Source organism: Arabidopsis lyrata (assembly GCF_000004255.2).
Source record: "Arabidopsis lyrata subsp. lyrata unplaced genomic scaffold ARALYscaffold_7, whole genome shotgun sequence".
Lineage (NCBI taxonomy): Eukaryota > Viridiplantae > Streptophyta > Magnoliopsida > Brassicales > Brassicaceae > Arabidopsis > Arabidopsis lyrata.
The window spans coordinates 19,329,578-19,353,387 of record NW_003302549.1 but is presented as its reverse complement, the minus strand read 5'-3'; the positions used below and the strand labels follow the sequence as shown (position 1 = coordinate 19,353,387).

Sequence of the window (23,810 nt, the reverse complement as noted above, 5' to 3'; positions counted from 1 at the left end):
CCTGTATCAGTTACTGATAAATTTTTCTCTCTAGGACAAAGAGACTCTTCTAACACCACAGGAGTCAAATTTGTTATGTCTGTAAATACCCTACCAAATATTGACTTCACAGGAACTGATGTCTGCTTTTCAGATGAATTAGGTTGTTGCAAATTACTTATAACTCTGGATTTAGGTGTAGAACACTTCCTCTTAGAAGATGGAGTTGCGTCAGTTAAACCTTTATCAACCAATGAATTTCTTTTCTTCATTTAGAAAATGTTTCTGTAATCAAATAATCAATATTGTTTCAAGGATTAGACGATTAAACATGTAGGGTCTGATATCTTGCTAACAATAAAGTCTGTTTTGTTTAGAATCAATTAGATATTCTTGATATATTTTAATGCCAAAAAAGAATATTATCTCGTTGCTATATACCTTTAAAAAAGGAATCTATAATTAATTAGTTAAAGAAATCTTATTATTTTATTTCCTATTAACAGGTTATGATCAATAAGATGAGTAAGTCCCATTACGCAAGGAACAGATAACTTATCATACGGAAAGGTTAGTTATTCTCAATTTGACAAACTTTTAATTGTATGTAGTAGTTGTAGTAAGTTACCATAGAATGGTTAATGATAAATAAAGCTTCGTAACAATGTATTTTGTTCTACAATAGTAAAACAAAAAGTTTTAGAAAATAACTTGAATCTATCATGATATAGATAGAAGTATACGTAATAAAATAGAGTTTCACTTATTACATATGAACCCGGGTCATCAATTAGTGACCAAATGTTTGCATAAACAAAAACAAAAGAGTTCAATACTGAAACTGCAATAGGAAAACATAAAACAGAACATAATTAAACATAGGTCCTCCACCAAACAGCAATGAACATCTACTGGTTCTCTGCAACCACCTCCATCATGACATTGTCATCGCCAGCTCTTTGCTTCTCCATGAAATCATGACTGTGTAAATTCCACAAAGAGTGAGTGTAGAAACACAACAAAAGAAGGTAGTTTTTTGAATCATAAGCTAGAATTGAATCTTACATGTATCTTGGGACATCTACATCCGGAAACCTTGGGTTTAGGTAGAGATGGGAACAACCATGTTCACTCATTAAAACATTTGAACCTATATTCATGGATGAAAGTGCTGTATAGTTAATAACAAATATAGACAGAAGTACTCTGTTTAGACTGATCAATACTCTTTTAGACTGACTAAAACCGCTAACTTGATACCTTTATATAAAAACACAAACACAAACACAAACAAAAGATAGGAACTGTAAGGAAAACCAAAACAAAACCAATAGAACAAAAAAATATCCCGGATTTTAAAAAACAGAAGCAAATGTTGAAACTGTTGCCTTAAACCACTTACTGAAAACACAACTCCAAAAAGACAAAACATTGTTGGATGTCAACTACTTCATATTCTTGTTCTTCTGCTTAACATCAGAACCCTTGAACTATAGACAAAACAAATTATCCTCATGAAAGTTGTATAGAAAAACTTACCAAAAACCTCACTGATTCTCCAACCTCGGAGAACAGCGACTATAGGTTGGTAGTTGTAAGTAATCTTACTGATTTGTTGAGCATATTTGATTACAAACAACTCACAGCACCTACCAACAGCACAGCACTTGATCTCTTTACCCCTATAGTATGTTTGAACAAAACTTTTATGTAAAAAAAGAATTTCAGATGATATGAAAATAACAACACTGGATTTTACAAACTTAATTGAAGTCAAACTTACTCATAGTCCACTAACTTGAAAGCCACATATCTTGACTCATAATCTGTCCCTCCATTCTGACAGACATAAGAAAACCGTTTGATGGTAGTCACAGCCTTGACAACACCAATAGCATCTAAGGACATGATATAAAGATAAAAAAGAGTTCAGTAAGGTTTTTATAATCTAAAACTGTCTAACATTACAAAATCTATTACCAGTTACAAACTCTTTGTCCTCTTCCTGTGCAAATTCAACAGTTTGTGGGAAAACAAAATCAAAAAAACTGTAAGGACATTCAAGAGTAATAGGCCACATGGTAGTGTCTGCGTTGCATTTGATTTCGACTGGGAAGCAAGAATATTTGGTTTTCTTCTCATCAGGACGCACAACCTCAAAGTCAGACATGCGATACCATAACCCTGGTTTCAATACAGCCAGGAAATTCCAGTGGTAATGGCGATTTGGAATGGTTGCATCGATCTTGTTTCCCTTTTGAAATCAAAAATTTTGGCATGAGTTTTAGCAAAACAAATAAACATTCTTTAAAAAAGAGCAAGAAACGTATAAGTCATAGAATTTTATACCTTCTCGTCAGCCAATATCATTCTGATCTCTGTCCTCCAAGAAGAAGTAGGTTCTTTCCATAAACTTAATATCTTCACATGCACCAACCATCTTGTTGCATGAACATTCAAATCAGAAAGATAATGATGAGGTTCCATATTTAACAGAAACTTTTAGAATTGAGGAAAATGTTTTTAGATTTAGGGTTTCCCTGTGACTACTTCTGTGGAGATCTTGTTATATATTTATGAAGAGAAGTTCCTGTGAAGTTATATGAAACGTTTAAGACTAAAAAAACAATAAAAGTTCAATATTATCTATAAGTGATGATTACATATGGACTGACATACGCATTGAAATTGGAAAAGTAATTATAACAATGATATGATATATTTAGAGTTTCCATACTTCTCTCACCGTTAAGATTTTTATTCTCTTAACCGTATATTTGTTATTATTTTTCTGAAATATTAATATATTTACTCTTTTCATATTTGGTAACAGAAGAATATTTGTATCTTACTCCATGAGAGTAAACCGAAAAAATTACATATTTGATTCATTTTGACAGGATTAGGTGCATTAAGCTTATGGTGCAGTTGGAAATACATGCTGAAGAATACCATAAAAGTAAGTCTTTTTTTACTATATATAAAAATTTAGCTTCTTGGAACATATCTTCTACATCATATATTGAATTAAGATGAAGGATTCAACTTAAAAACATAAAGAACCAATAGGAAAAAAAACAAATGAAAAAACTTATAAAATTAAGAAAAAGTTCTTAGAGAAATATCAAACCAACATAATAAGAACACTGATGTATGTTTTCCAGTGATTAAAGAAACATTTAAAGAAGCATTAAACAATAGATATGAACTGTAAGAAAAACCAATATAAAAACCAATAAAACCAAATAACATTCCAAATTTTAGAAAACAGAAGCAAATGTGGAAACTGCTAACATAAACCACTTATTGAAAACACAAATCCAAAAAGAAAAAACATTGTTGGATGTCAACTACTTCATATTCTTGTTCTTCTGCTTAACATCAGAACCCTTGAGCTTGTCCAAATTGACTTTGTCTTCATCAGTGTTCTCTTCATGCTGCTTCACAGCAACACACTCGAGCTTGACTCCATCGACTTTATCTTCATTAGTCTTCACACCCTTCTCTTGCTTTATCTTCACAACGTTGATTGACTCAAGACAAAGTTTCTTAGTTGTAGAAGAATTATCAGCTGGTGACAGAGAACTGTCACTACTCCTCTTAGAAGATGGAGTAGTAGTCTCTGAAGGCTCTCCAGAGTAGGTAAGCAGAAGGCTCCCCTGAGTCTAAAACATAATAAGATTAGGATTATTGATATATCGAATTCTTCTCAAATCATAGGGGGTAGGACCTCAGACAAAATTTAGAATATTCCATACCTGATCAATTGAATCATCTGGTAGATCTTCCTCTCCAACACAATCATTAGCAAGAACTCTGGATACCTTATAAGTATCCAGTCCATTCCACACATTTTCATTCTCAACACAGACCAGATACTGGTATGTCTTACCAATCAAATGTCTGATCGCATCAGGTAGGTTATCTGGGTCCTCAAACTCATCGAAAGATCCATCAAGGAGACTGTTTGCTGGACAGCCAACAATCTCAGTAGCCATACTTTCAAAAAGCATCAGCTTCATCTCACCAGTTGAATCCATTACTTTAACATGTAGCTTGTACCTGTTGAGTTCATCGTTACAATTAGACATTTCAGTAACAAATAAATCATTAATATATCAATAGATTATGAACCATACCTTGCAACCACATTGCACACAGGTGATCGGCAAGAGTCACACCAGAAATGTGGCTTGAGAGAAGTTGTGACAACCTTAGACACTTTCTTATTGCACTTCCTACAGGCAATATAATACCACGACCAATCTCTGTCAATATCATATATTGTACAGAGCACCTTAACCCTCCCAGTCTGAAAATAGGAACATTTAAAAGTTGGTTAGAATCAACTATGCAATCAAATTAGAATGTAAAAGAAAAAAGGAACTATTACATCAAACATCTCAGCAACTTCTTTGATGGTCTTCTTAGGAAACTGAAGATAGAAATCTCCTGTAGGCAGCTCGATCATTTCCTGCTTTGGTTTAGACTCAAGAAGAGTAAGAGCAAGCCCATCTTTTGGTAAACTTTCTTTGAAGGCGCCAATCTCAGGGATGTCTGGATTGATCAAGATCTGAGATGTATTGAAAGCATTGGAGATACTCCTTACATCTAGAAAGCAAAACATAAAGAAAGTGTCATCAGCTCAATTTTTAAAAGATTTAAAAAAACTATAAGTATGATATTAATACCAAAACAAAATACCTTTGTAAGTCTTGATCTTAGCATATCTCACCAAACATATGACCATCTCACCAGCAGAAGCTTCACAGGCAGTGAAAACTTGTTCTGCAAATGAACCCCATAGAGTACAGGGTAGCCTTTCATCCCTAAATATTGTAATAGCAATATTAGATTCAAAAATAAGACTCTTTAATTTTAATGCAGACAGAACTAATGAATGAAACTTACGTATGATCCCTCAGTTCAAAATCAATCTTCTTAGTAGGTTTATTTTGCACGTCGATAGTCTCCATTTCACCAACATTAACGATTTGACCGACAACATCTTGAACCAAAAGAGAATAACAAAACGTCAATATATATTGCATAAAGGATTAGATAAAAATGAAAATATAGCTCATATGAAAATGTACCAATCAAGTAGTTCTGGTTGAGACCACCAGTTAAAACATCATTGAAAGGAGTCAATGACAGGTAATAAGAATCAGACAATGGGTCCATCCTCACAACTCTTGTTTGAGCCATGAAGCCCATTTTGTAACGATGATCAGTTGCTTTGAACTGACCAGTTGCATAAGTCAATCCAAAGTTTTCAATAGCCTTCCACTCTCCTGGAACCATGAGCTTCTCAAAACGGTTGAGATGCTCTCTCTTCACAGACGCATGGATCTTCTTGCCCTACCATAGAAATAGAAATATATTAGTATATCATTAGACAACTTATTTATATATTGAACTCATATAGACATGACAAAGAATTCTTACTTTGACATCAGACAGAACCATGTCGAAAGTCTCACCAAACTTTGTGGTAAATGTCTTCCAGGTATGAAGGACACGGACCTGAACTCTCCAAGTGGTTTTGTATGGTTTGATGTCATCGAGGTAAGCAATTGCTTGAGCCATTTGGGATATCTAAATAAGAAGGATGCTAAGGTTAGAGGAATTTGAGTGATGGATTGGAAATGAGAATGACGTTGATATTTATAGCATTCTAGGATGCTAGGGTTTTTGGCTCCAATAATTTTAAAATCTAGGAGAATATCTTGGAGACAAAGCATAAAATCAAAGATACTATTAACAAAATATATTCGAATTTGGAATAGAATTGAATGATTGGCTATATTTAGATAAATGATGAATATTGTAGAGTTGGTTATGGTTAGGATTATATTTATGAGATATAGTAATTACGATTTTTTTGGGATTAGGCAATATATGATCGAATTTGCAGTTATTATGAGAGATAATTACATCGAATTGCAGTTATTATGATCGAATATGCTCATATTTAGTTACCAAAAATGAACTAAAATTACAAAATAATTTGTAAGGCTTAGATTGACTTATGTGGATGCTAAACCCGATTGAGAACTTGACTATGTGATTAAGAGTTAATTACTCCTAACCCACCCGAGTATTAACACGCGGATCTCAGAAAGTTTAATGAAACTTTATGACCAAATTGCCCTTGTCGATTTTGATTAACAAAGAACAAAATCCAAAATTGAAATTGAAATTGAGGCTAAATTTGACCATTTTTCAATTTGTACTTCCCTTTTAATAATAAGGGGATTCTGTTATCCTCTTTCTCGTATTTGTCAAATAATAATAATTTATTAAAAATACCCAAAAAAAAAAAAAAAAGCTAAAAATTTCACCGTTGAAAACGCGTCGCTTTCTCTTGCGTTTCCCTCTCTTCTCGTTCCCATGTCTCCCTCTCTTCCTCTGTTGCTTCCTTCGGTCCATCTTTCAAATTCAATTCCCATCATCCGAAAATCATAAAACTCCTTGAAATGAATTTCAAATTCAATTCGATTCACATTTCAAACAAATTTTGATTTTGATTTTCGCGGCGATTTGGATCGGAGAGATAATAGTTGATGGTGACGATGGATCTAATTAGAATTTCACGCATTGTTGCGGTGGTTTTGATGGTGGTGATCCAAGTTGTTTCCGGGAATTTCGTATTTAATGTGACGCATAAGTTCGCCGGAAAAGAGAAACAATTGTCTGAGCTCAAATCTCACGACAGTTTTCGTCACGCTCGTATGCTTGCAAACATCGATCTTCCTCTCGGTGGCGATAGTCGCGCCGACTCCATCGGGTTTTTCTTCTAGATCCATCTTCATTTGCTATTTCTAGATTGGATCGTGTTGCTTATTTTTGGTCGTTGAAACTAGGAAAAATGCAATTACATTTTGTAGGATTGAAAATTTCGAAAAAAATTCGGAGTAGAAGAGTAAATGGCGTTAGAAAACGTTTGATAAGCGGAATTAAACCGGAAATGAATTGGCGTAGGCGAGATATGATCTTTTTCCTTAGTTCTAAAATCGCTGTAATTAGCGATTAAAAGTCACTTGTCAAAATTTGTAGGATCAAAATTTTCAAAAAAATAATCGGATTTGAAAACTGCGATTAAAATGGCGTTATAAAACGTTTTGTTAAGCAGAAATAACCGGAAATGAATTTGCGGATGTGAGAGATGATATCTTTCCTTAGTTCTAAAATCGCTGTAATTAGCGATTAAAAGTCACTTGTCAAAATTTGTAGGATTAAATTTTTTAAAAAATCAGATTAGAAAACTGCTATTAAAATGGCATTATAAAACGTTTTGTTAAGCGGAATTAAACCGGAAATGAATTCGCGGAGGTGAGATATGATCTCTTTACTTAGGGGGTGTTATTGGTTTGTGATTTAAATAGAGTTTTAGTGACTTTAAATGTTATGTAGAATCTATTGTTATTCAATCAAGATTTTTTAAAAGTTTGTTAAAGTTTGATGTTATTAATTTAAGATTTGTAAAAAGTAATCTAAAATCTTCATAAATCTAAGATTATTGGATTCATACTTTTATAAAGTCATTAAATGTTTTGTGTTATTCAATTAAAACAAAAGAATCTATGATTGTTAATGAATTAAATTAAATTATTCTAAAATCGCTGTAATTTAGCGTTTAAAACTCACTTGTCAAAATTTGGTTCCAACACATTTTCTGTATGTACTTATGAGATTTCATTTGATTGATATGTGTTCAGTTTATACTTCACCAAAATCAAGCTTGGGTCACCACCAAAGGAATATTATGTTCAAGTTGATACTGGAAGTGACATACTTTGGGTTAATTGTGCACCGTGTCCCAAGTGTCCTGTGAAAACTGATCTCGGTGTATGCTTCTTTATAACCCGTGTTTATCGAGACTTTTGGTACATTTTGGAATTTCAGATGTATGTTTTTGGTTGCTATGCAGATACCATTATCATTGTATGACTCTAAAGCTTCTTCGACTTCGAAGAACGTTGGATGTGAAGATGCTTTCTGTTCGTTTATAATGCAATCGGAGACTTGTGGGGCGAAGAAGCCATGTAGTTATCATGTAGTGTATGGAGATGGAAGTACAAGTGATGGAGATTTTGTGAAGGATAACATTACTTTGGATCAAGTGACTGGAAATCTTCGAACTGCACCCCTTGCGCAAGAAGTTGTATTTGGGTAAGTATAGCGGTACACTTTTGATGTTTCGTTAACTTGGTGTATGCTGCTTCATCATAAGGGTTCCTCTGTGAGACAGGTGTGGAAAAAATCAGTCTGGGCAGCTTGGACAAACTGAGTCAGCGGTTGATGGAATCATGGGCTTCGGACAATCAAATACCTCCGTCATTTCGCAACTAGCTGCCGGGGGGAGTGTGAAGAGAATATTTTCACATTGCTTGGATAATATGAATGGAGGTGGAATTTTTGCTATTGGGGAAGTGGAATCTCCAGTAGTGAAAACAACTCCTTTGGTTCCTAATCAGTAAGTGAAAATCATCTCTAGTCATTCATATTTTTTGAATATTGTTTCTAGTAATAACTTTATCCAACAACTTTTAGGGTACATTACAACGTCATTTTAAAGGGAATGGATGTGGATGGTGAACCTATTGACCTTCCACCAAGTCTAGCTAGTACTAACGGTGATGGAGGAACGATAATCGATAGTGGTACAACTTTAGCATACTTACCACAGAATCTCTACAACTCACTAATTGAAAAGGTGAAACTCTTTTTCATTACTTGTTTCTTGTTTATTCTCACAACCCTGACATAGTATTTTTCTGTATATATAGATTACTGCTAAACAACAGGTGAAACTACACATGGTACAGGAAACTTTTGCGTGTTTCAGTTTCACTTCAAAGTAAGATGACTTGCTTCCTTTTCGTAGCCTCTATGTCTCAATCATTCTCCATTTTTCGATACCAACGGATGTTCTGACATACTAGTGCTAAGAAGCTTGAATTCATGGATCTGGATTATTCCATGCTGCGAGTTTTTTGTTTTGTTTTATGTGAGATGTGCTAACATATTCTTTCTTGTACTTGCAGCACAGATAAAGCGTTTCCGGTAGTCAATCTTCATTTCGAGGACTCACTGAAACTCTCTGTTTATCCGCATGACTATCTTTTCTCACTTCGTGTAAGTCAGCAGCTTCCTACTTTGATGTGTTTGTTTCGACAGAATATTCTTACTCTAACTGAGTTTGATTAATAGACATAGTTAAAGTTGGTGTTATTATCAACCTTAATGATTTTATACAGAGTTGATATGAATTGTCTCATACACAAAGTAATGATTTTCCCAAACAGGAAGATATGTATTGCTTTGGTTGGCAATCTGGTGGAATGACGACGCAGGACGGAGCCGATGTAATCCTTTTGGGAGGTAAATTTCATATCATATGTTATGTTTTTCTTTTTCAAGTTAGCCACAATACAATAATAGGTGTTACACTGCATGTGTCTTGAGTTGAAATTTGGTTTCTTCATCTATAGATTTGGTGCTTTCAAACAAGTTAGTAGTATACGATCTGGAGAATGAGGTCATTGGATGGGCTGACCACAACTGTAAGTCTCTAAAACTCAAGAACTAGTTAGATGACGATGGATGATCAAAGAAGAAGTCAAACACACCAAATGTTTTGTTTCGTTAGGTTCGTCAAGCATCAAAGTGAAAGATGGATCGGGAGCGGCTTACTCACTCGGAGCAGATAATCTCATATCGGCTTCTTCAGTGATGAACGGAACACTTGTAACGTTATTGTCGATACTAATTTGGGTTTTCCATTCTTTTACTTCATAGTTTTGCTAACAAGGAGATGGTTGGGTTTGATTATTTGATCCTTTTGTGGATGTGATTTGGCTTTTTGGGTCATGTAACTTTACATAGACAACTACTCATTCTTTGTTGTATACTCTCAAAGATAAATATATGTATTGTTTTGGTCTTAACTCTCAAGTAAATATGGACTGAAAAAACATCGATGTAACTATTTTTGAATGTTTGGCAACCAGAAAAGAATAAATAATGTGTTAATATGTGAGAGAAAAAAAAAAAAAAAGTAATGTTACTGGAAATGCAATTATAAATTGACAAAAGTGAAAGTAAATTGCCAAAAATGAGAAATCTATTTTCTCCATACTCTTATTGTACTAACACTAACATTGCCATATAACGTAACACTAAAACCATATTTATTTCACACAAGTGACTCAAAAGGCCTGTGTTGTGTTCTTCCAACAAACAAAATTTGTTCAAATAATTGCTATGAAAAAACCAATTGCAGCTTCAGAAATTTATTAACAAATGAAAAGAGAGAGTAGAAAAAGTATTACAATGATTTGGAAGAAAAGATATATACAATCAGCCACACACAAGCGGGCGTGTAACAGTAATTTACCCGAGGTAAATGACCAAAACAGTGAGGAAAAAAAAAAAAAATGACCAAAACAGTAACTGTTGACAGAAACATTGAGCATAGGAGACAATGAGCTCCTGCATCTGTTCTATGTTTCCTACTCTTTGGTTGGGACATATACTGGGAGATTCACAAGTGTGTCGATTCTGTTGACTCCTTTGAGCTCAGGCGATTCGGTTCCTGAGTCTGGAGTTGATGATGATGCTGTGTCTGGTTCTGGTTCAGTAAGGCCATTGTTGATGTGTTTTTCCTTTGAGAAAGAAGCAGTTGACAATCTGTTCGGTTCAGAGTCAAGGAAGAGGCAAACTACGGCACAGTCATCGACTTTTGAAGTTGGGAACTTCCATCTCCAATTCCGCACTGCAGCCTCCACCAAGGCTCGACCTGCTGAGGAACGTGTTGGGGCTTTGGCTACTATCTCTACTACCTCTTCATTCGTCAATACATCCCAAATCTAGCAAATTTTAAAGAAAGAAAAATGTACTTAACAGCTAGAAGGGTATAGTTTGCTACATCCATTACACATTTATGCGATGTGTGTCCAAAGTATATGTTTCTTAAGAGAATGAGCTCACTAGTCCCAAATTATTCTGAAATTGAACTTGGCATTTTACTGATAGTTTTTCAGAAACACTAGGATTTTTCTTACCCCATCAGTTGCCAAGACAACAAATTCATCCTTCTCAGAGAGGCGTCGGTAGGACACGTCAGGTACAGAAATGAGACCGAAGTCTTTGAGGCAAAAATCTCCAAAAGCACGTGCCATGGCTAAACCAGGTGAGTTGTGGTTAGGAAGCCACAGACGGGCAACTCCTGGTTCATCTCGAAGAGCAAATATACGTCCTCTGCATCTCTTTATCCTTTCTGCTTCCGCTGGAAACAATAAAACTCAATCTTTAATTGATAATTCAGATGGTACCAAAATATAACCACAAAAAGGCTTTTAGAGGCAACTGTGGGAGTGAATGGACGATAGATTACCTGGAACATCTGGTTTGAGATCTTCAGTTAATTGAAAAGGAACAAGTTTATTGTCTTTGTTCCTCATACCCAATACTGCTCTAGAATCCCCAATATTACCGATAACAAGATGTTGACCCTACCGAAAACCCGAAAAAAAAACAAACAATCAAGACAAATACAAATGATTTCATGAAACAAACTTAGAAACAACATCAGAACATTTTGGTCCAACTACCTGCTTGACCATAGTAACTGCAGTTGTTCCACTGCAAAAACAATCAACATCCACTTGCATCTTCAACTCCTTATCCATGAATGTATAGGCTTTAACAATCGAGCCTATTAAGTTTTGAATCATATCCTGATCCTTTACGTAATCCTTATTGTAGACTCGTGATTCTCCATTGGCAGATATATGTACAAGGTCTTCTGAGATCTTTCTATCACCAGTGTTGAGGCTGATCTCTTTAAGAACCTCCTCAGGGGACACATAAGACTCCAAGTGAGAACCTAACTTGAGTGGAAGCAAATCCCTCACTCTCTTTGCGACAATGTGACCATACGGACCATGGCCATCAAAAACACCACAAAAAACGGTGTCCGCCACAGACCCAAAATTCTGTACATTTAAAAACATTTAACAACCAAGATTACTAAAGATCTATACTTTTAAGCATTATCCAGCTAAAGCTCACATTAGCAACACTAGGTTCCATAGAATCCATATCTAAACTATAGCAGCCTAAACAACAAATGCAGTGTAATTGCAAACTCACCTCCCAGACAATCATGGCGTCCTGATTAGGTCCTTTCTTGCCCTGTTGAGAGAAGAGAGAGGCGGTGTCGGTAGAGCCATTCAAGAACATCCTTCCAGGGATCCTATGAAGAAGTGGCTCATCCGTGTTATCGAAGGAAGAACTACAAGACCCGGGTCTCCTCTTGGGAGGCCTCTTCCTCCTACCAGGTCCAGGAACATGAGGAGAACCATGAAGAGATCTCCTACTTCCTCCTCCAGATGATGATAAGCAGGACCCCATATCAAGGGCCCTGATTAAGCTTATCAAGCACTCCAAACCACCAACACAATCAAAACTATTGTTTTCAGGTGATGGACCTTTTGGAACCCTTTTCAATTCAGTTATCGCCAGGATTGAAAATTGTACACAACCACAGATTTGGACCTCTGAATTTGGGTGCTAAAGGCCAAAACTTTCGACCAAATTCTTCACAAGGGTGGTAAAGGAATCGACTTTATAGCTCTGGAGAAGAATGAGAGAGACATTGAGGGAAATCAGAAGAATCAGACCAAGACAAGAGCTTTTAAGAATCCCAGTTCTTAAGCAGAGATTTTTGAGAAAAAGATGATTGTTTTATCCAGAATCTCATCCACAAAACTGATAAAAAGAGAATCTTTTTGCAATAAGAAGAAGAGAGAGAGAGAGAGTACCGAGTCGAATATTGCTTGAAGGTGGAGATAGAATCGGATCCAAAAGGAAGGAACAACCACAAACTTTCACCGATAATGGCGCTCTGTTTTCTTTTTTATTCTTTTTTCTATATATCTCTATGCTTTATTTTTTTAGTATTTTATTTTCTAATTTTATATTTACAGTAAGAATATTTTTCGAGATACAGTGTATATATTTTTTTTCATCCAAATCGAATTATATTGCATTTGTGAAGATCCATAAATAGGTGTTAGTAAGCCATTCAGGCTGAATTACAAGATCAAAATAAAAAGTTGAGTTATCATTACAATCAAATTTGCTGAAACATGGGCAGCTCCTTTTCCGGTTCGTTTAGGGATAATTTTTTTTTTCGTCGAAAATGAGAATTAAATTAATGAATAAGAAAAATCATCATACAATTGTTCAGTTAACCACCTTGGTGGACTAAAACTTTCAGAGAAAAAACATCGTAGAGGAACACTATGTTTTGCTAACAAGTGAGCGGCATTATTACAAGAGCGTTTAGTAAATACAAACTGTAAAGAATGAAATTTAGCTGCCCATAACAGGATGTCTTGATAGATGCCATCGATTGCGATATCATAAGATTGTCCGTTTAGAGATACTTATTAGAGATTTAATCAACTAATATTTATTTAGATTTATTTTTAATTTTCACTATGGTATAAAAAAAATCACAGTCAAATTTTACAAAGATACGAGTTTAAACAATATAATTCGGATAACATAAGCATTATTGATGTTATCAGTTTTATAGTTTTTGCTTAGTAATTGTCTTCGGCACGTAAAATTCATTTATGAGATGCAATATCAATGATTTTAGATAAATTTATAAATTTTAATCAATACTCGTAAGAGCATCTCTATCGAAGAGATGTCTTACAGTTTCTCACAATTAAAATAATAAAAGAAAATAGAAAAAAAAAAGGAGTGAGAGAGAGAAGCGTTTCTCTGCTAAAAACATAAATTGTTTAAAAAGTCAATTTCATGTGAGCTAGAAAGAAGCATCTAAGTTGATATGGGCATACAAAGTCACATTTATATGTATACTTTGTTGAGTCAAGCCTTGAAAGGAATTTGTTTCATATTTGAAGGTTGGCATTACTAAAAGATAACCAACATCGATTTAGTGATTTAGCTTCTATGGCATATGACAATCATTTTAGTAGCATCAAATTCTTCGCTTTGGAACTCATGTGTTGATTTCATATAGAAACCGTCTGTTTCCAAAACAATTGAGCGTGCAATGAAAGAACAATATTATTTATCCTAGTTGTTTATTTGATTTGTTAGTTGGTTTTTTGGGTTACTGCTTATGAATAACATTCAATATTTTTTCATGCAAAACATTCAAATTGATTTATAAAGTAAACAAATCGCAAATTAACCTTAGCTGATTGTATAAGTTCAACTGTTCAAGGCTATCATAGTGTTGAACAAGTTTAAAATTGTTGGCTTCCTAGCACAAAACTTTTTTCTCCAAATTGGAAGCAAACCTACGAAACAAAAGAATAAAAATGAGTCAAAGAACATTATATAACTTAAAAGCATTAGAAGTTTTTGTTTCTACCTTGGCTAAAGATTATAATGAGACTCAATTTTAACCTTGGCATCCCTTCTAGTTTTGGTGCCAATAGGAATTCGGACATATTCATTATTTGGAAGAATTTTTACACTTTCAAATAACATGACCACATCATCAGCTTCAACTTTTGATATATCTCCAGAGAATACATCTTCAATTAACATCTGAAAATAAGTATTTGATTCGTGAGTGAAGTGAGTTGATCGTGGTTATTTATAATCGGGATTTCTTAAGTTTTTTTTACAAGATTATATATTATCGTATATCAGTGAAGTAAAAAAAATATTATTACCAAATTTTGTAATCCTCAAATCAAAACAAAATACATATACTATTAATTTTTTTTTTTCGATAACCATGTTAAAATTCGAATCCCGGTGGCCAATGCTACTCGAACCCAGATGGCAGAGAGTTTTCTCTCCTTTACCACTGGACCAAGGCGACTTGGTTGATATACTATTAATTCCATGGACATATCCCCTATCTTTGTCATCTAAATTGTTCATTCAACTTTTAAATATAGAAAATACAATTATAAAATCATATACTACTTATGTTCTTAAATGATTAATTTTAGGAGTTTTCAGAGAAATTAAGAAATAATTAATGCTAATTATTATAACTACAATATTTTCTTATACCAACAAAATATTTTAAAACAGTTTCGTCACAAAATTAACTACATATAACTAAATAGAATTTGATTAAAAATTGTTTGAAAAAGTATTGAATTTATTTTACCAAAACAAAAATGTATTGAATTTCCAGTAATTAGAGGTTCTTTTTAGAGTTGGTTATAGCTTGATTTATCCGGTTTTGGTAAACCGGTACCACATTGAAATTTGCATGTATTTAAACCAAATTTAACTTAGGGATATAATTGTTCCCAAATTCTTCCGTTCGAAAACAGAACACTTGGCTCCACGAGAGAAAAACCCTAGCCTCGCCGCCGACCCCGTCCGTCGCCGTTGCCTCGCCGTCCAAACTCCGCCGTATATAAGATAACCCAACCCTAACACTCATCTTAGCACCGTATTCGAACTTCATAACCAAATCATTCGAAACCTTGGCCGATTAAGCCGCGCAATAAGATTTCTAGGGTTTTGTTCCCTTAATCATGCCGAGACATAATGATGAAGCAGCAGAAGTATGTTTAAGATGTGGAGAATTTGGACATGACATGACTTTGTGCAAGTATGAGTACTCTCAGGAAGATTTGAAGGTAACTTTTTGTTTTCCTTAAATCCAATTATTTTGCTTTATCATTTCTTTCTGTTATTTTCTCATTGTTGCTTATGATCGTGACCGTATTAGGATATCAAATGCTATGTCTGTAAAAGCTTAGGCCATTTATGTTGTATTGAACCTAGTCATTCACCGTCATGGACTGTATCTTGCTACAGATGTGGTCAACTGGGTCATACTGGACTGGTACGTTGTTGAGATTTTGATTTGGATGATTGAGTTGGAGTCTCTAAACTGAATTGATATCATTTTCTACTCTAGGCATCGTGCTTTATCTGTGAGGGAGAAGGGCATTTTGAGCATCAGTGTCCTAATTCTTCCAGCGTATGCTTTCCAGAAAACAGTAGTGAAGAAGGGTGTTTTGAGCATCAGGGCCCTAATTCTTCCAGTGTATGCTTTCAAGAAATCAGAAGGGAAGAAGGGTATTTGTCAAGTGAATGTCCGAATTCATCGGGCATAAGCAGCACTTTGCAGGGCAGAAAGACTCGCCGGTTATGCTACGAATGTAAAGGAAAAGGACATATTGCTCGTGATTGCCCCAATTCCTCACAGGTAGGCTCTATCTCTCTCTCTCTCTCTCTCTCTCTCTCTCTCTCTCTACATTTGGTGCTTTGAGTTCTTCATTTATTTCCTGTCTTTCATGTTATTCACTTATCTAAGGAAACAATATTTCTTTGTTTTTTTCAGGATAAATATGGCATCTAACACTTATTGCAGTGCATCTAACAATAATTTTATTGACTCTTTTAAGTCTTTTTCCAATTTAGATGGTATCACTCTATAGACTTCTGTCAACAATTTTTGGGATTCTGCATTCTGGAATTGCACGTTAGTAAGGTGTGTGGAATAGCATCTGGAACAACTCTTGGGTTCTAATAGTTAACCTTTTTTAGTAAAAGAAAATTGTCTTAGTTGGCTGGGTTTGTTGCTGTAGCTTTTCTTGGCTGTTTAGTTCTTCAGTCTCTGTTGTAATGGCTTTTGATGTTAATATAGTATCCATCAATTGACCCAAAAAAAAAATGTCTTTTACCCAATTTTACGATGAGTCCTTTTAAAAGTTTGTTTTTTGCTAATTTGGTTTACAACGAAATGTAGCTTCTAACTTCTAAGCTAAAATATTGTTTATACGGATCCGTGCACCTTGGCTAGACAAGTTTGGGCTTTTTCCTTGGTTCCATGTTCCAAAAAATGGCTTTGATTCTTTATTTTTATACTCAAACTTTCATTATCTCCTTCAAGTAGCTAAGAACCCTTCCATTCCTATTGAGATTAGGAGATTGTTGTGGTTCGTTTGGAAATCTTGGAATGGGTTTGTATTTGAAGGAAAAGTGGAGCTAGCTTTTGAAATTATAAACAAGGTTAGGGAAGAAAGTTTCAGCAATGGTTTCAGTTCCAAGGTTTGGATAGATCTGTTGATCAGTCTAATTTTGATGTGTTGACTCTTGAGCAGAAAAAGTGGAACTTCCCCCTTCTCCCTGGTTAAAGTGCAATATAGGAGTGTTTTGGTCCAAAAGAAAACCAAATGGGAGGTGCTTCTTGGATTTTAAGGGATGCAACAGGAACACTGTTGGCATAGTAGAAGATGCTTCTCTCACATCGCATCAATGGATAATGCTGAACAGAAAATCTTTTTGTGGGCTATTGAGAGTATGGCTTTTCATAAAGTCAATCTGAATCATCTTTGCTCTGGAAGCAGGAGAACTGATTGGAGCTTTGAAGAAACTTCATTCTTTGCCTTCTTTTAGTTATCAAGCAATGGAAATTTTATCTTCTCTGAGAAGTGTTAAAGATTGACAGGTAGAAGTGGAGGAGAAAGCTTCAAATAGAGGGGCATTTTGCATAGCGCAAAGTGTAATCAAGGACTATAGAACCCATTCATATGTTGCTTATAGACATCCTTCTTGGTTACATGATCTCTTTGCTTAAGAGAGTGTCTTTCCCTCTGTTTAAATTTCCTCGTCTTGTTGTTTGGCTTGTTTACACTTTCATAGTGGCATGTGACTTTTCGATCAGCTTATATTATACCAGATGACAAAAATTCAAGTACAAACGTGATGGCTATATCAAGATTCAAGACAATAATTTTTACTTTTTCAAGTGTTGAGTAAAAAAGTAAAAACCAAATTAACCATACATAAAGCAGATTTTGCATTTGCCTAAATCCGTTTGCAAAAGAATCCAAACCAGATATGGGGAAACAGAGTCATCAAAACCAAAAAAAAAAAAAAAAAAAGAAACACAACAATCTCAAAGCGGACTTATTGCCAAAATACAAAGCAGAGTAAATATCATAAGCAAATGTGAAAGATAGATGAAACTCTGAATTATTATTGTCTTCATTGCTTCTTTTTATTAGGAACATAGATCACTCACTCTTCTTCCTCCGCCTCTTCAAGCCAATTCACAAATGGCTCTAAGCTTTTCACAAAGGTTTGCCTGCAACATTACACCACAAGAAAACATCAAGAGAGTGCTTCATAATTTTTAGTTACGATCAAAAAAGCTTTCCAAGTGAAGTTATATTATGTCATGGAACTAAGTGCATACCTGCCCTTTGAGTTTGTTCCTTTACGGAACCAGTGGAGAATGGTGTCTTCAGCGAGTACATCGAGTTCATAGAGCGACCTCACTACTTCTGGGAAAACTTTCATAAGCTTTGCATCCTCATAGCATTGCATTTGGACTTTGTACATCAGTTCCAGCTCTAGCTTTCCGCTGGTACAAAACGTGTTCAGAAGCGGAGCCCATGTTTTCACCTACACAAGTCAAACATCAAGAGATGAAATGACCATAAGAGGGATCACATACTATTTCAAGGCTAATAAGATATCCAAAGCGATTTGCATTAATGATTTCATTATTCACGACTCCCACTTCTTTTTTCATGACTACCAACTAAAATTAGCACAAAAGTCATTGGCAGTTTGTGGAGTAACACACTATATGGAACTCTTATATGAATGACAGGCATAAATTGAATGGTTGGCTCATCATATCTATAAAATCTTACCTGGCGCAGGACAGAATTTGCATTTTGCTGCTGGTTTTTTCCAGACCACTGAACAGCATCCATTAAACCATCCCAAACGACACGCACAACTTCAATGTCAGGCAGCTTAGCTTCTTTGATCTGTTGCTTCACCGATTCAATGACTTCGTCGACATTACTTTCCTCTGTGACCTTGCTTGTAAGAACGGTTTTGATTTCCCTTAGTTTCACCTCAAACATTTTCTTTGAATGGTACTCTACTAGATCGGTCAATCCCTCATTCCTAAAAATCCAAAAAGTTAACACGTTATTGTCAATTGATTTTACGAACACACCATACAGATAAAAAGAATGCAAACATGGAATGCAAGGCAGACGAAAGAGGAATATAGCATTAGCACCAGAATCTGTACTATATGATTGATTAATGAACAGATGAGTTATGATACATAGTTGACAAACAAAATCATTATAGAAGTCAAATAATAATGAATGAGATACTTATAATAGCTGACGCACAAAATCATTCACACATTCTCACAGTTAGGTTAGCTAAACAGAATGATGTACAATTTTACATGCATTTCTACTAAACTAATGTAGACAAGGGCAGTGACACCGATTTAAATTATACATGCAGCTTTTTCTTTTTCCACTATGCAATAAAACTTCAACAAATCAAATTTAAGAAATGCATGCAATCAAATAAGCTAAAGTAAGTATCAAACTAAATGCTACAAACTTCAAAGAGACAATTAACAAAAAAAAAAACTTCAAAGAGAGAAACTCACGTGAAATGTTCCGCAAAACTTTCAGCAGATCGCCTAACAGGTGGTAGGAAATCCATAAGGTTGTCTTCCATTTTTCCACGCCTCAGAATAGAGATCAAGTCTTCAAGACTGTTCTCAACCAAATACTCCTTGAAGAAGTCTGTTACGAATGAGAGCACTATCCCTTTGGCAACAAGATTATCCTTGAGCAATGGCTGGAAGACAGTTTCCGGAGGTAATCCTGAGAGCTTCTGGGAAAAGGCAAGTGCTGTGAAGATAGCAAGCTTCTTCCTTTCGTTTTCCTCAAAAAGCTCCAGTGACTGCAGGAATCTCCGAGTAACATTTTCAAGGTTCTTTATGAGGAAAGGCTTCCTCCGCAGAATTTTCTGTATGTAGACAACAGACGGCAAAATGGCTTCACGCTTGGGTTCACAGTCAATTACAGAGTACGTATGGCGTTCCCCTTCATCAGATTTCACTGTTCCAGCTTGTGTGCGTCCTCCTATGAAAACAACCTTAAACACAAGATCTCTCAATCAAAATTCATAAAAATAAAAATAAAAAGGCAAAAAACAAACAAAATCAGCAGCAGGCATAATAAATTATAAAAACAAACATCCCTGGAATAGAAGAAAACAGAACGACAATAACAAGCAACATTTACACTGCAGAAAATATAGGCATAAACAGATTTTATAGATTTAACACATATCATTCTATAAAAGTGGACAACAGAAATCACAGAACAAGACAGTGCCCAATTCTAGAAGTTGTACCCCACGCTGATTAAATACACAAATAAGTGATTCTAAGGATTTGCAAGAAAACACAGGTGTAGGTAAAATCTGCTTAACTGAGAATAGGGGAATCAGAGTACACTATCAATGCCAAGATGAAAGAAATAAGCAAGAAAAAGGTTCACAAAGTTTAGTTGTAAAATTACCTCAAAGAAGATGTCACCATATCTTGTGAAATTAAGGTCTGATGACTCAATACTTTTGGCAACAAGTTCCTAAACCAAACAAACAAGAGTAATATAAGTTAAGTGCAAACACATCTCCAGATCAAAGCAGAACATAGACACCAATCATACCAGATCACCAGCATTATCCAGGTAAATCTGGACCACTGCATCAGAAAAGGCTGCAGGGTCCAGAGGAGCAGCAATATTCCGTTTGCGGGTCTTAATCCGCGTACCTCTGCAAATAAAAACAACTTCTAAGCATACATGCTAACAAACTCAGCAGTGAAAGATAAAGCTGCACTTACCCGAGAGTGGGTTTCTCCTTCGAGCTGCAGAACAAACGAAGGAAAAAAAAGATTAGCAAATTGATACAGAAAGTGACCAAGTGCAATTGCAAGAACAGAGAATAATCCTTAAGTGATAAAGAACATAACATTTCGTTATTCCCAATCATAAGAAACCCTAGAAATCGAAAACACACACATTTCACAAAATAACATTGAACGGTGGAAAAAAAACTCAATTGATTCAGATTCGAACATACTCTAATTCAATTCCCAATTCTAAGAAGAACCCAAAATCGTTACATTGACGAATCCGATTTTTTCACAAATCACTAATCATCTTAAATCGAATTCAAATCAATCGCAATGACCCAAGAAGGAATCTCATAACCCAAGAAGAAACAAGAACAAAATATTTCTACGACGAACAAAATCTTGATTTTGTCAGAGAGAATAGATTTTATAATCCATTACCCAAAACCAAAGAAGAAGAGAGTTGCGAGAGAGAGGGGAGATTGTTCTTACCTCATAAACCAAGATCAAAGAAGAGATGAGCCTCTGACTCTGTGGATCTGAGAGCTTTGTCGAAGCCAAAAAAAAGATATCTGAGAGTGTGAAGAAGAAAGAAAGAGAAAGAGAGATAAAATGAGAAAAGGTGAAGTAAGGAGGAGGCGATGCTGTCAAAAAGAGAGTTTCGTCTCGACGCTATAAGTAGACAGAGAGAGTAAAGATAACACCGTACATGTCTAAATTACAATTTTACCCTTTATTCACCCACCCAAAAATATCTCTTTTTTACTCATGAACATAATATACGAGGTCGTTTTAAGCCATGTCATGTGATTCAGCTGTAACGGTTGACTAACATCCGTTAATTACAACTTTGAATTAGACACTAAATGTAAAGTTTAGGTGTAAAATTCAATTTTTTTTAAGTTTGGGTATGAATTAATCCTACATATTTGTTCAGGTCGGAAAACACACTTTGCGGATTGTACAGATGTAAAAATACCCTTTTCTGTTTATTATGATGGTATAGATAGTTAAATTGTATTGGAAAATGAAATATGTGAGACTCAAATCCGGTTTAAAAGAATTAACATATAAGATCAAATATTATCGATAAAATCCTTATATTTATTTTCTAACCCACGTATTTACGCGGACCTTATCTAGTTTTTTTATAAAATATCTTTGTAAATTTTGTTTTGAAAGGTAAGTAATATTATAGTATAAAAATAAAAATAAATATGTCATGTTTTCAGTGTTTTTACGTCCAATCTGAACCGTCCGGTCATACCGGCTGACCCGTGACTCAGACATTTTCTGGTTTGGGTTTAGTACTAATATCCAGAAATTTCAAAACTGGAAATCCCACAAAATCCTTGACCCAGTGAACCGGTTGAACCGGCCGTGTTTGGGTTTAAAACAAAATTATTTGATTTTAGTCTTTTGGAATAAAATATAAAGTGTTGACTTTTAGTGTATTGTTCAGTATTCACTATTAAATTATTTTTAGAATTTTTTCATTTCTTTGGTTCTTCTCAAACGGTTTTAGTTGGATTTATTATTATTGTTAGACTTCATATTTTGTTAAACATGGTATGATTATTATTATTTTTTTAATAAAACTAAATAATCTCTATAAATATTAAATACGTTAAATAAATTTGAATCAATTGACCGTGGTTTTCTTTTTATTAAGATAACAATAATTTGGTAACACATGATTCCATGCTAGTGGAAATAGTAGTATATTCAATTGGAAAAACAGGAAAATATTAGATTTAAATAAAAGTGATATTATTTTTTGTTAAGATAAGGCATGATTTTATGCTAACGGAAATAGTGGTATATTCAATTGAAAAACAGAAAAAATCTTAGAATTTAAAATAAGTGATATTGCTATTTTAGAAATCTTATTATATAAAGTATGGTTTTCAAAGTTAATAACTCATAGGATCGTGACACGTGGCAAATCTATCGATCTCAAATTTTGACACGTGTAAAACAAAATTTTCTTTTTATTTATTTTTAAAATAATATAAGGAAACTATTCGCACATGTCAAATTTATCAACGTGTAAAACCAATAAACAATTTATAAGGAAATTATACATATATATCTTATATAAAAAAATTCTAAAATTTTAAAGAAGATTAACATAAGCAAACTAGATGTATCTTATGAAATAAAAATAGAAAAAAAAATTAAGGCAACTATACATATATATCTTATAAAAAAAATTAAAAGTAAAGAAGATAATTATAAAGAAACTATATGTATCTTATTAAATAAAACTAAAAATTAAAAAATTATTTACTAATTTTAATTTAAAGCTACTAATTATAAAATAAAATATTATTAAAAAAGATTTATGAAATTATACAATCTTATTGTATCATATGATAATTAAAAAAAATTTATAATCAATTATTAATCGTAGAGAAAAAAAGATTTTAAATAATCACCTCTATAGATAAACAAATAGATAGATAGATAAATTAAGAATATATGGCGATGGAGACAAATTAAGAATTATGACCGGCGATGGACATAAAATAGATTTGTTGTCGAAAAAGCTCGACCCGATGTCGGAGGAGATAAAGAAGGTGGAGAAATAAGAGCAATTGGGGAAAGAGGGGAAGATGCGGTAATGGTGGTGTTGGTGTTGATGACGGTGGTTCAAGCTTGGTGGTGGTGGTGGTAAATATTGATGAAGGTGGTGGGTTAGAATTAACGAGATTTAGTATTGATGGTGATGATGATTGTGATAGTTGTGAGATTCAGTTGTGGTGGTGGTCTGGTGGGTCGGAGTAGTGAGACTCGGTGGTGATGTCCGACGAAGAAGAGAAATAGTGATATGGAAAAAGAAAAAAAAATATGGTTGTGAAGAAATCCAATAAGATGGAGAGAAAGAAAAAAAAAGAGGACATCAAGCAAAATTAAGAGAATCCTAATGAGAGAAAAAGAGAGATTTGAGACTTCTCGTCAGCGAGAGGAAGGAAAAAAGAGACAACGAAGAACTCATGAGTAATACGGGCCAAAATTTGACAAAAACCATATAGCAAATAGACATTGTTTAGTTAATATTATTTTCTTAATTTTTTAGTCTTAAGTTATTTAATTAGTCCATATTCCC

The 23,810-nt window shown here is 34.3% G+C and overlaps 5 protein-coding genes across 14 annotated transcripts; 2 read left to right on the top strand and 3 right to left on the bottom strand.

Annotated features, from left to right (window-relative positions):
• Positions 1–4,614: 4,614 nt before the first annotated feature.
• LOC110226178 lies at positions 4,615–5,680 on the bottom strand. Its single transcript, XM_021016896.1, has 4 exons — positions 5,428–5,680; positions 5,076–5,340; positions 4,891–4,987; positions 4,615–4,808 (listed from the first exon to the last, which is right to left on the bottom strand). Exons 1-4 carry the CDS (start codon positions 5,566–5,568, stop codon positions 4,664–4,666), a joined length of 648 nt encoding a protein of 215 aa, XP_020872555.1. The 5' UTR covers positions 5,569–5,680; the 3' UTR covers positions 4,615–4,663.
• Positions 5,501–9,959, top strand: LOC9304534 (aspartic proteinase-like protein 2). Of its 2 annotated transcripts, none has more exons than XM_021016893.1 (10): positions 5,501–5,547; positions 7,701–7,830; positions 7,913–8,154; positions 8,234–8,458; positions 8,536–8,698; positions 8,772–8,842; positions 9,030–9,120; positions 9,291–9,366; positions 9,477–9,548; positions 9,635–9,932. In XM_021016893.1, the coding sequence occupies exons 1-10, from the start codon at positions 5,537–5,539 to the stop codon at positions 9,781–9,783; spliced, it is 1,230 nt and encodes a 409-aa protein (XP_020872552.1). In that variant the 5' UTR covers positions 5,501–5,536; the 3' UTR covers positions 9,784–9,932. The 2 variants fall into 2 exon arrangements, with proteins under 2 accessions (XP_020872552.1, XP_002870475.1); XM_002870429.2 differs by lacking the exon at positions 5,501–5,547 and adding an exon at positions 6,293–6,769 and having other exon boundaries at positions 9,635–9,959.
• A 290-nt stretch (positions 9,960–10,249) lies between these two features.
• Positions 10,250–12,870, bottom strand: LOC9306546 (probable protein phosphatase 2C 74). 2 transcript variants are annotated; one of them, XM_021018982.1, is made up of 5 exons: positions 12,139–12,870; positions 11,598–11,981; positions 11,381–11,498; positions 11,049–11,263; positions 10,250–10,853 (listed from the first exon to the last, which is right to left on the bottom strand). In XM_021018982.1, the coding sequence occupies exons 1-5, from the start codon at positions 12,397–12,399 to the stop codon at positions 10,497–10,499; spliced, it is 1,335 nt and encodes a 444-aa protein (XP_020874641.1). In that variant the 5' UTR covers positions 12,400–12,870; the 3' UTR covers positions 10,250–10,496. The 2 variants fall into 2 exon arrangements, with proteins under 2 accessions (XP_020874641.1, XP_020874640.1); XM_021018981.1 differs by having other exon boundaries at positions 11,049–11,272; positions 12,139–12,869.
• Positions 12,871–15,309: 2,439 nt separating this feature from the next.
• Positions 15,310–17,711, top strand: LOC9304533 (DNA-binding protein HEXBP). Of its 8 annotated transcripts, XR_002330380.1 has the most exons (6): positions 15,310–15,638; positions 15,731–15,847; positions 15,923–16,213; positions 16,429–16,498; positions 16,935–17,019; positions 17,112–17,711. XR_002330380.1 is itself a non-coding variant. In XM_021017438.1 (5 exons), the coding sequence occupies exons 1-4, from the start codon at positions 15,534–15,536 to the stop codon at positions 16,980–16,982; spliced, it is 561 nt and encodes a 186-aa protein (XP_020873097.1). In that variant the 5' UTR covers positions 15,310–15,533; the 3' UTR covers positions 16,983–17,019; positions 17,112–17,711. The 8 variants fall into 8 exon arrangements, 7 of the variants coding, with proteins under 7 accessions (XP_020873097.1, XP_020873095.1, XP_020873093.1 ...); XM_021017438.1 differs by lacking the exon at positions 16,429–16,498; XM_021017436.1 differs by lacking the exon at positions 16,935–17,019.
• A 59-nt stretch (positions 17,712–17,770) lies between these two features.
• On the bottom strand, positions 17,771–21,379 carry LOC9306545 (protein krasavietz). The gene is made up of 8 exons (XM_002868414.2): positions 21,194–21,379; positions 20,690–20,713; positions 20,514–20,619; positions 20,364–20,432; positions 19,442–19,935; positions 18,672–18,933; positions 18,209–18,417; positions 17,771–18,097 (listed from the first exon to the last, which is right to left on the bottom strand). The coding sequence occupies exons 1-8, from the start codon at positions 21,196–21,198 to the stop codon at positions 18,031–18,033; spliced, it is 1,236 nt and encodes a 411-aa protein (XP_002868460.1). The 5' UTR covers positions 21,199–21,379; the 3' UTR covers positions 17,771–18,030.
• Between the last annotated feature and the right edge of the window lie 2,431 nt (positions 21,380–23,810).

Excerpts from the sequence above, each read along its gene's own strand:
- LOC110226178 (XM_021016896.1), bottom strand. The coding sequence starts at position 5,568 with ATGGCTCAAGCAATTGCTTACCTCGATGACATCAAACCATACAAAACC. Across the intron at positions 5,341-5,427 it reads TGGTTCTGTCTGATGTCAAA|GGCAAGAAGATCCATGCGTC; the intron begins GTAAGAATTCTT and ends TTTCTATGGTAG. Across the intron at positions 4,988-5,075 it reads CAACCAGAACTACTTGATTG|ATGTTGTCGGTCAAATCGTT; the intron begins GTACATTTTCAT and ends TTTTGGTTCAAG.
- LOC9304534 (XM_002870429.2), top strand. The coding sequence starts at position 6,546 with ATGGTGACGATGGATCTAATTAGAATTTCACGCATTGTTGCGGTGGTT. Across the intron at positions 8,699-8,771 it reads ACAACTCACTAATTGAAAAG|ATTACTGCTAAACAACAGGT; the intron begins GTGAAACTCTTT and ends CTGTATATATAG. Across the intron at positions 9,367-9,476 it reads CGATGTAATCCTTTTGGGAG|ATTTGGTGCTTTCAAACAAG; the intron begins GTAAATTTCATA and ends CTTCATCTATAG.
- LOC9306546 (XM_021018981.1), bottom strand. The coding sequence starts at position 12,399 with ATGGGGTCCTGCTTATCATCATCTGGAGGAGGAAGTAGGAGATCTCTT. Across the intron at positions 11,982-12,138 it reads ACGCCATGATTGTCTGGGAG|AATTTTGGGTCTGTGGCGGA; the intron begins GTGAGTTTGCAA and ends TTAAATGTACAG. Across the intron at positions 11,499-11,597 it reads CAGTTACTATGGTCAAGCAG|GGTCAACATCTTGTTATCGG; the intron begins GTAGTTGGACCA and ends GGTTTTCGGTAG.
- LOC9304533 (XM_021017436.1), top strand. The coding sequence starts at position 15,534 with ATGCCGAGACATAATGATGAAGCAGCAGAAGTATGTTTAAGATGTGGA. Across the intron at positions 15,848-15,922 it reads AACTGGGTCATACTGGACTG|GCATCGTGCTTTATCTGTGA; the intron begins GTACGTTGTTGA and ends TTTCTACTCTAG. Across the intron at positions 16,214-16,428 it reads ATTGCCCCAATTCCTCACAG|ATGGTATCACTCTATAGACT; the intron begins GTAGGCTCTATC and ends TTTCCAATTTAG.
- LOC9306545 (XM_002868414.2), bottom strand. Across the intron at positions 20,433-20,513 it reads TGGATAATGCTGGTGATCTG|GAACTTGTTGCCAAAAGTAT; the intron begins GTATGATTGGTG and ends TGTTTGGTTTAG. Across the intron at positions 18,934-19,441 it reads AGTTTTGCGGAACATTTCAC|GAATGAGGGATTGACCGATC; the intron begins GTGAGTTTCTCT and ends TTGGATTTTTAG.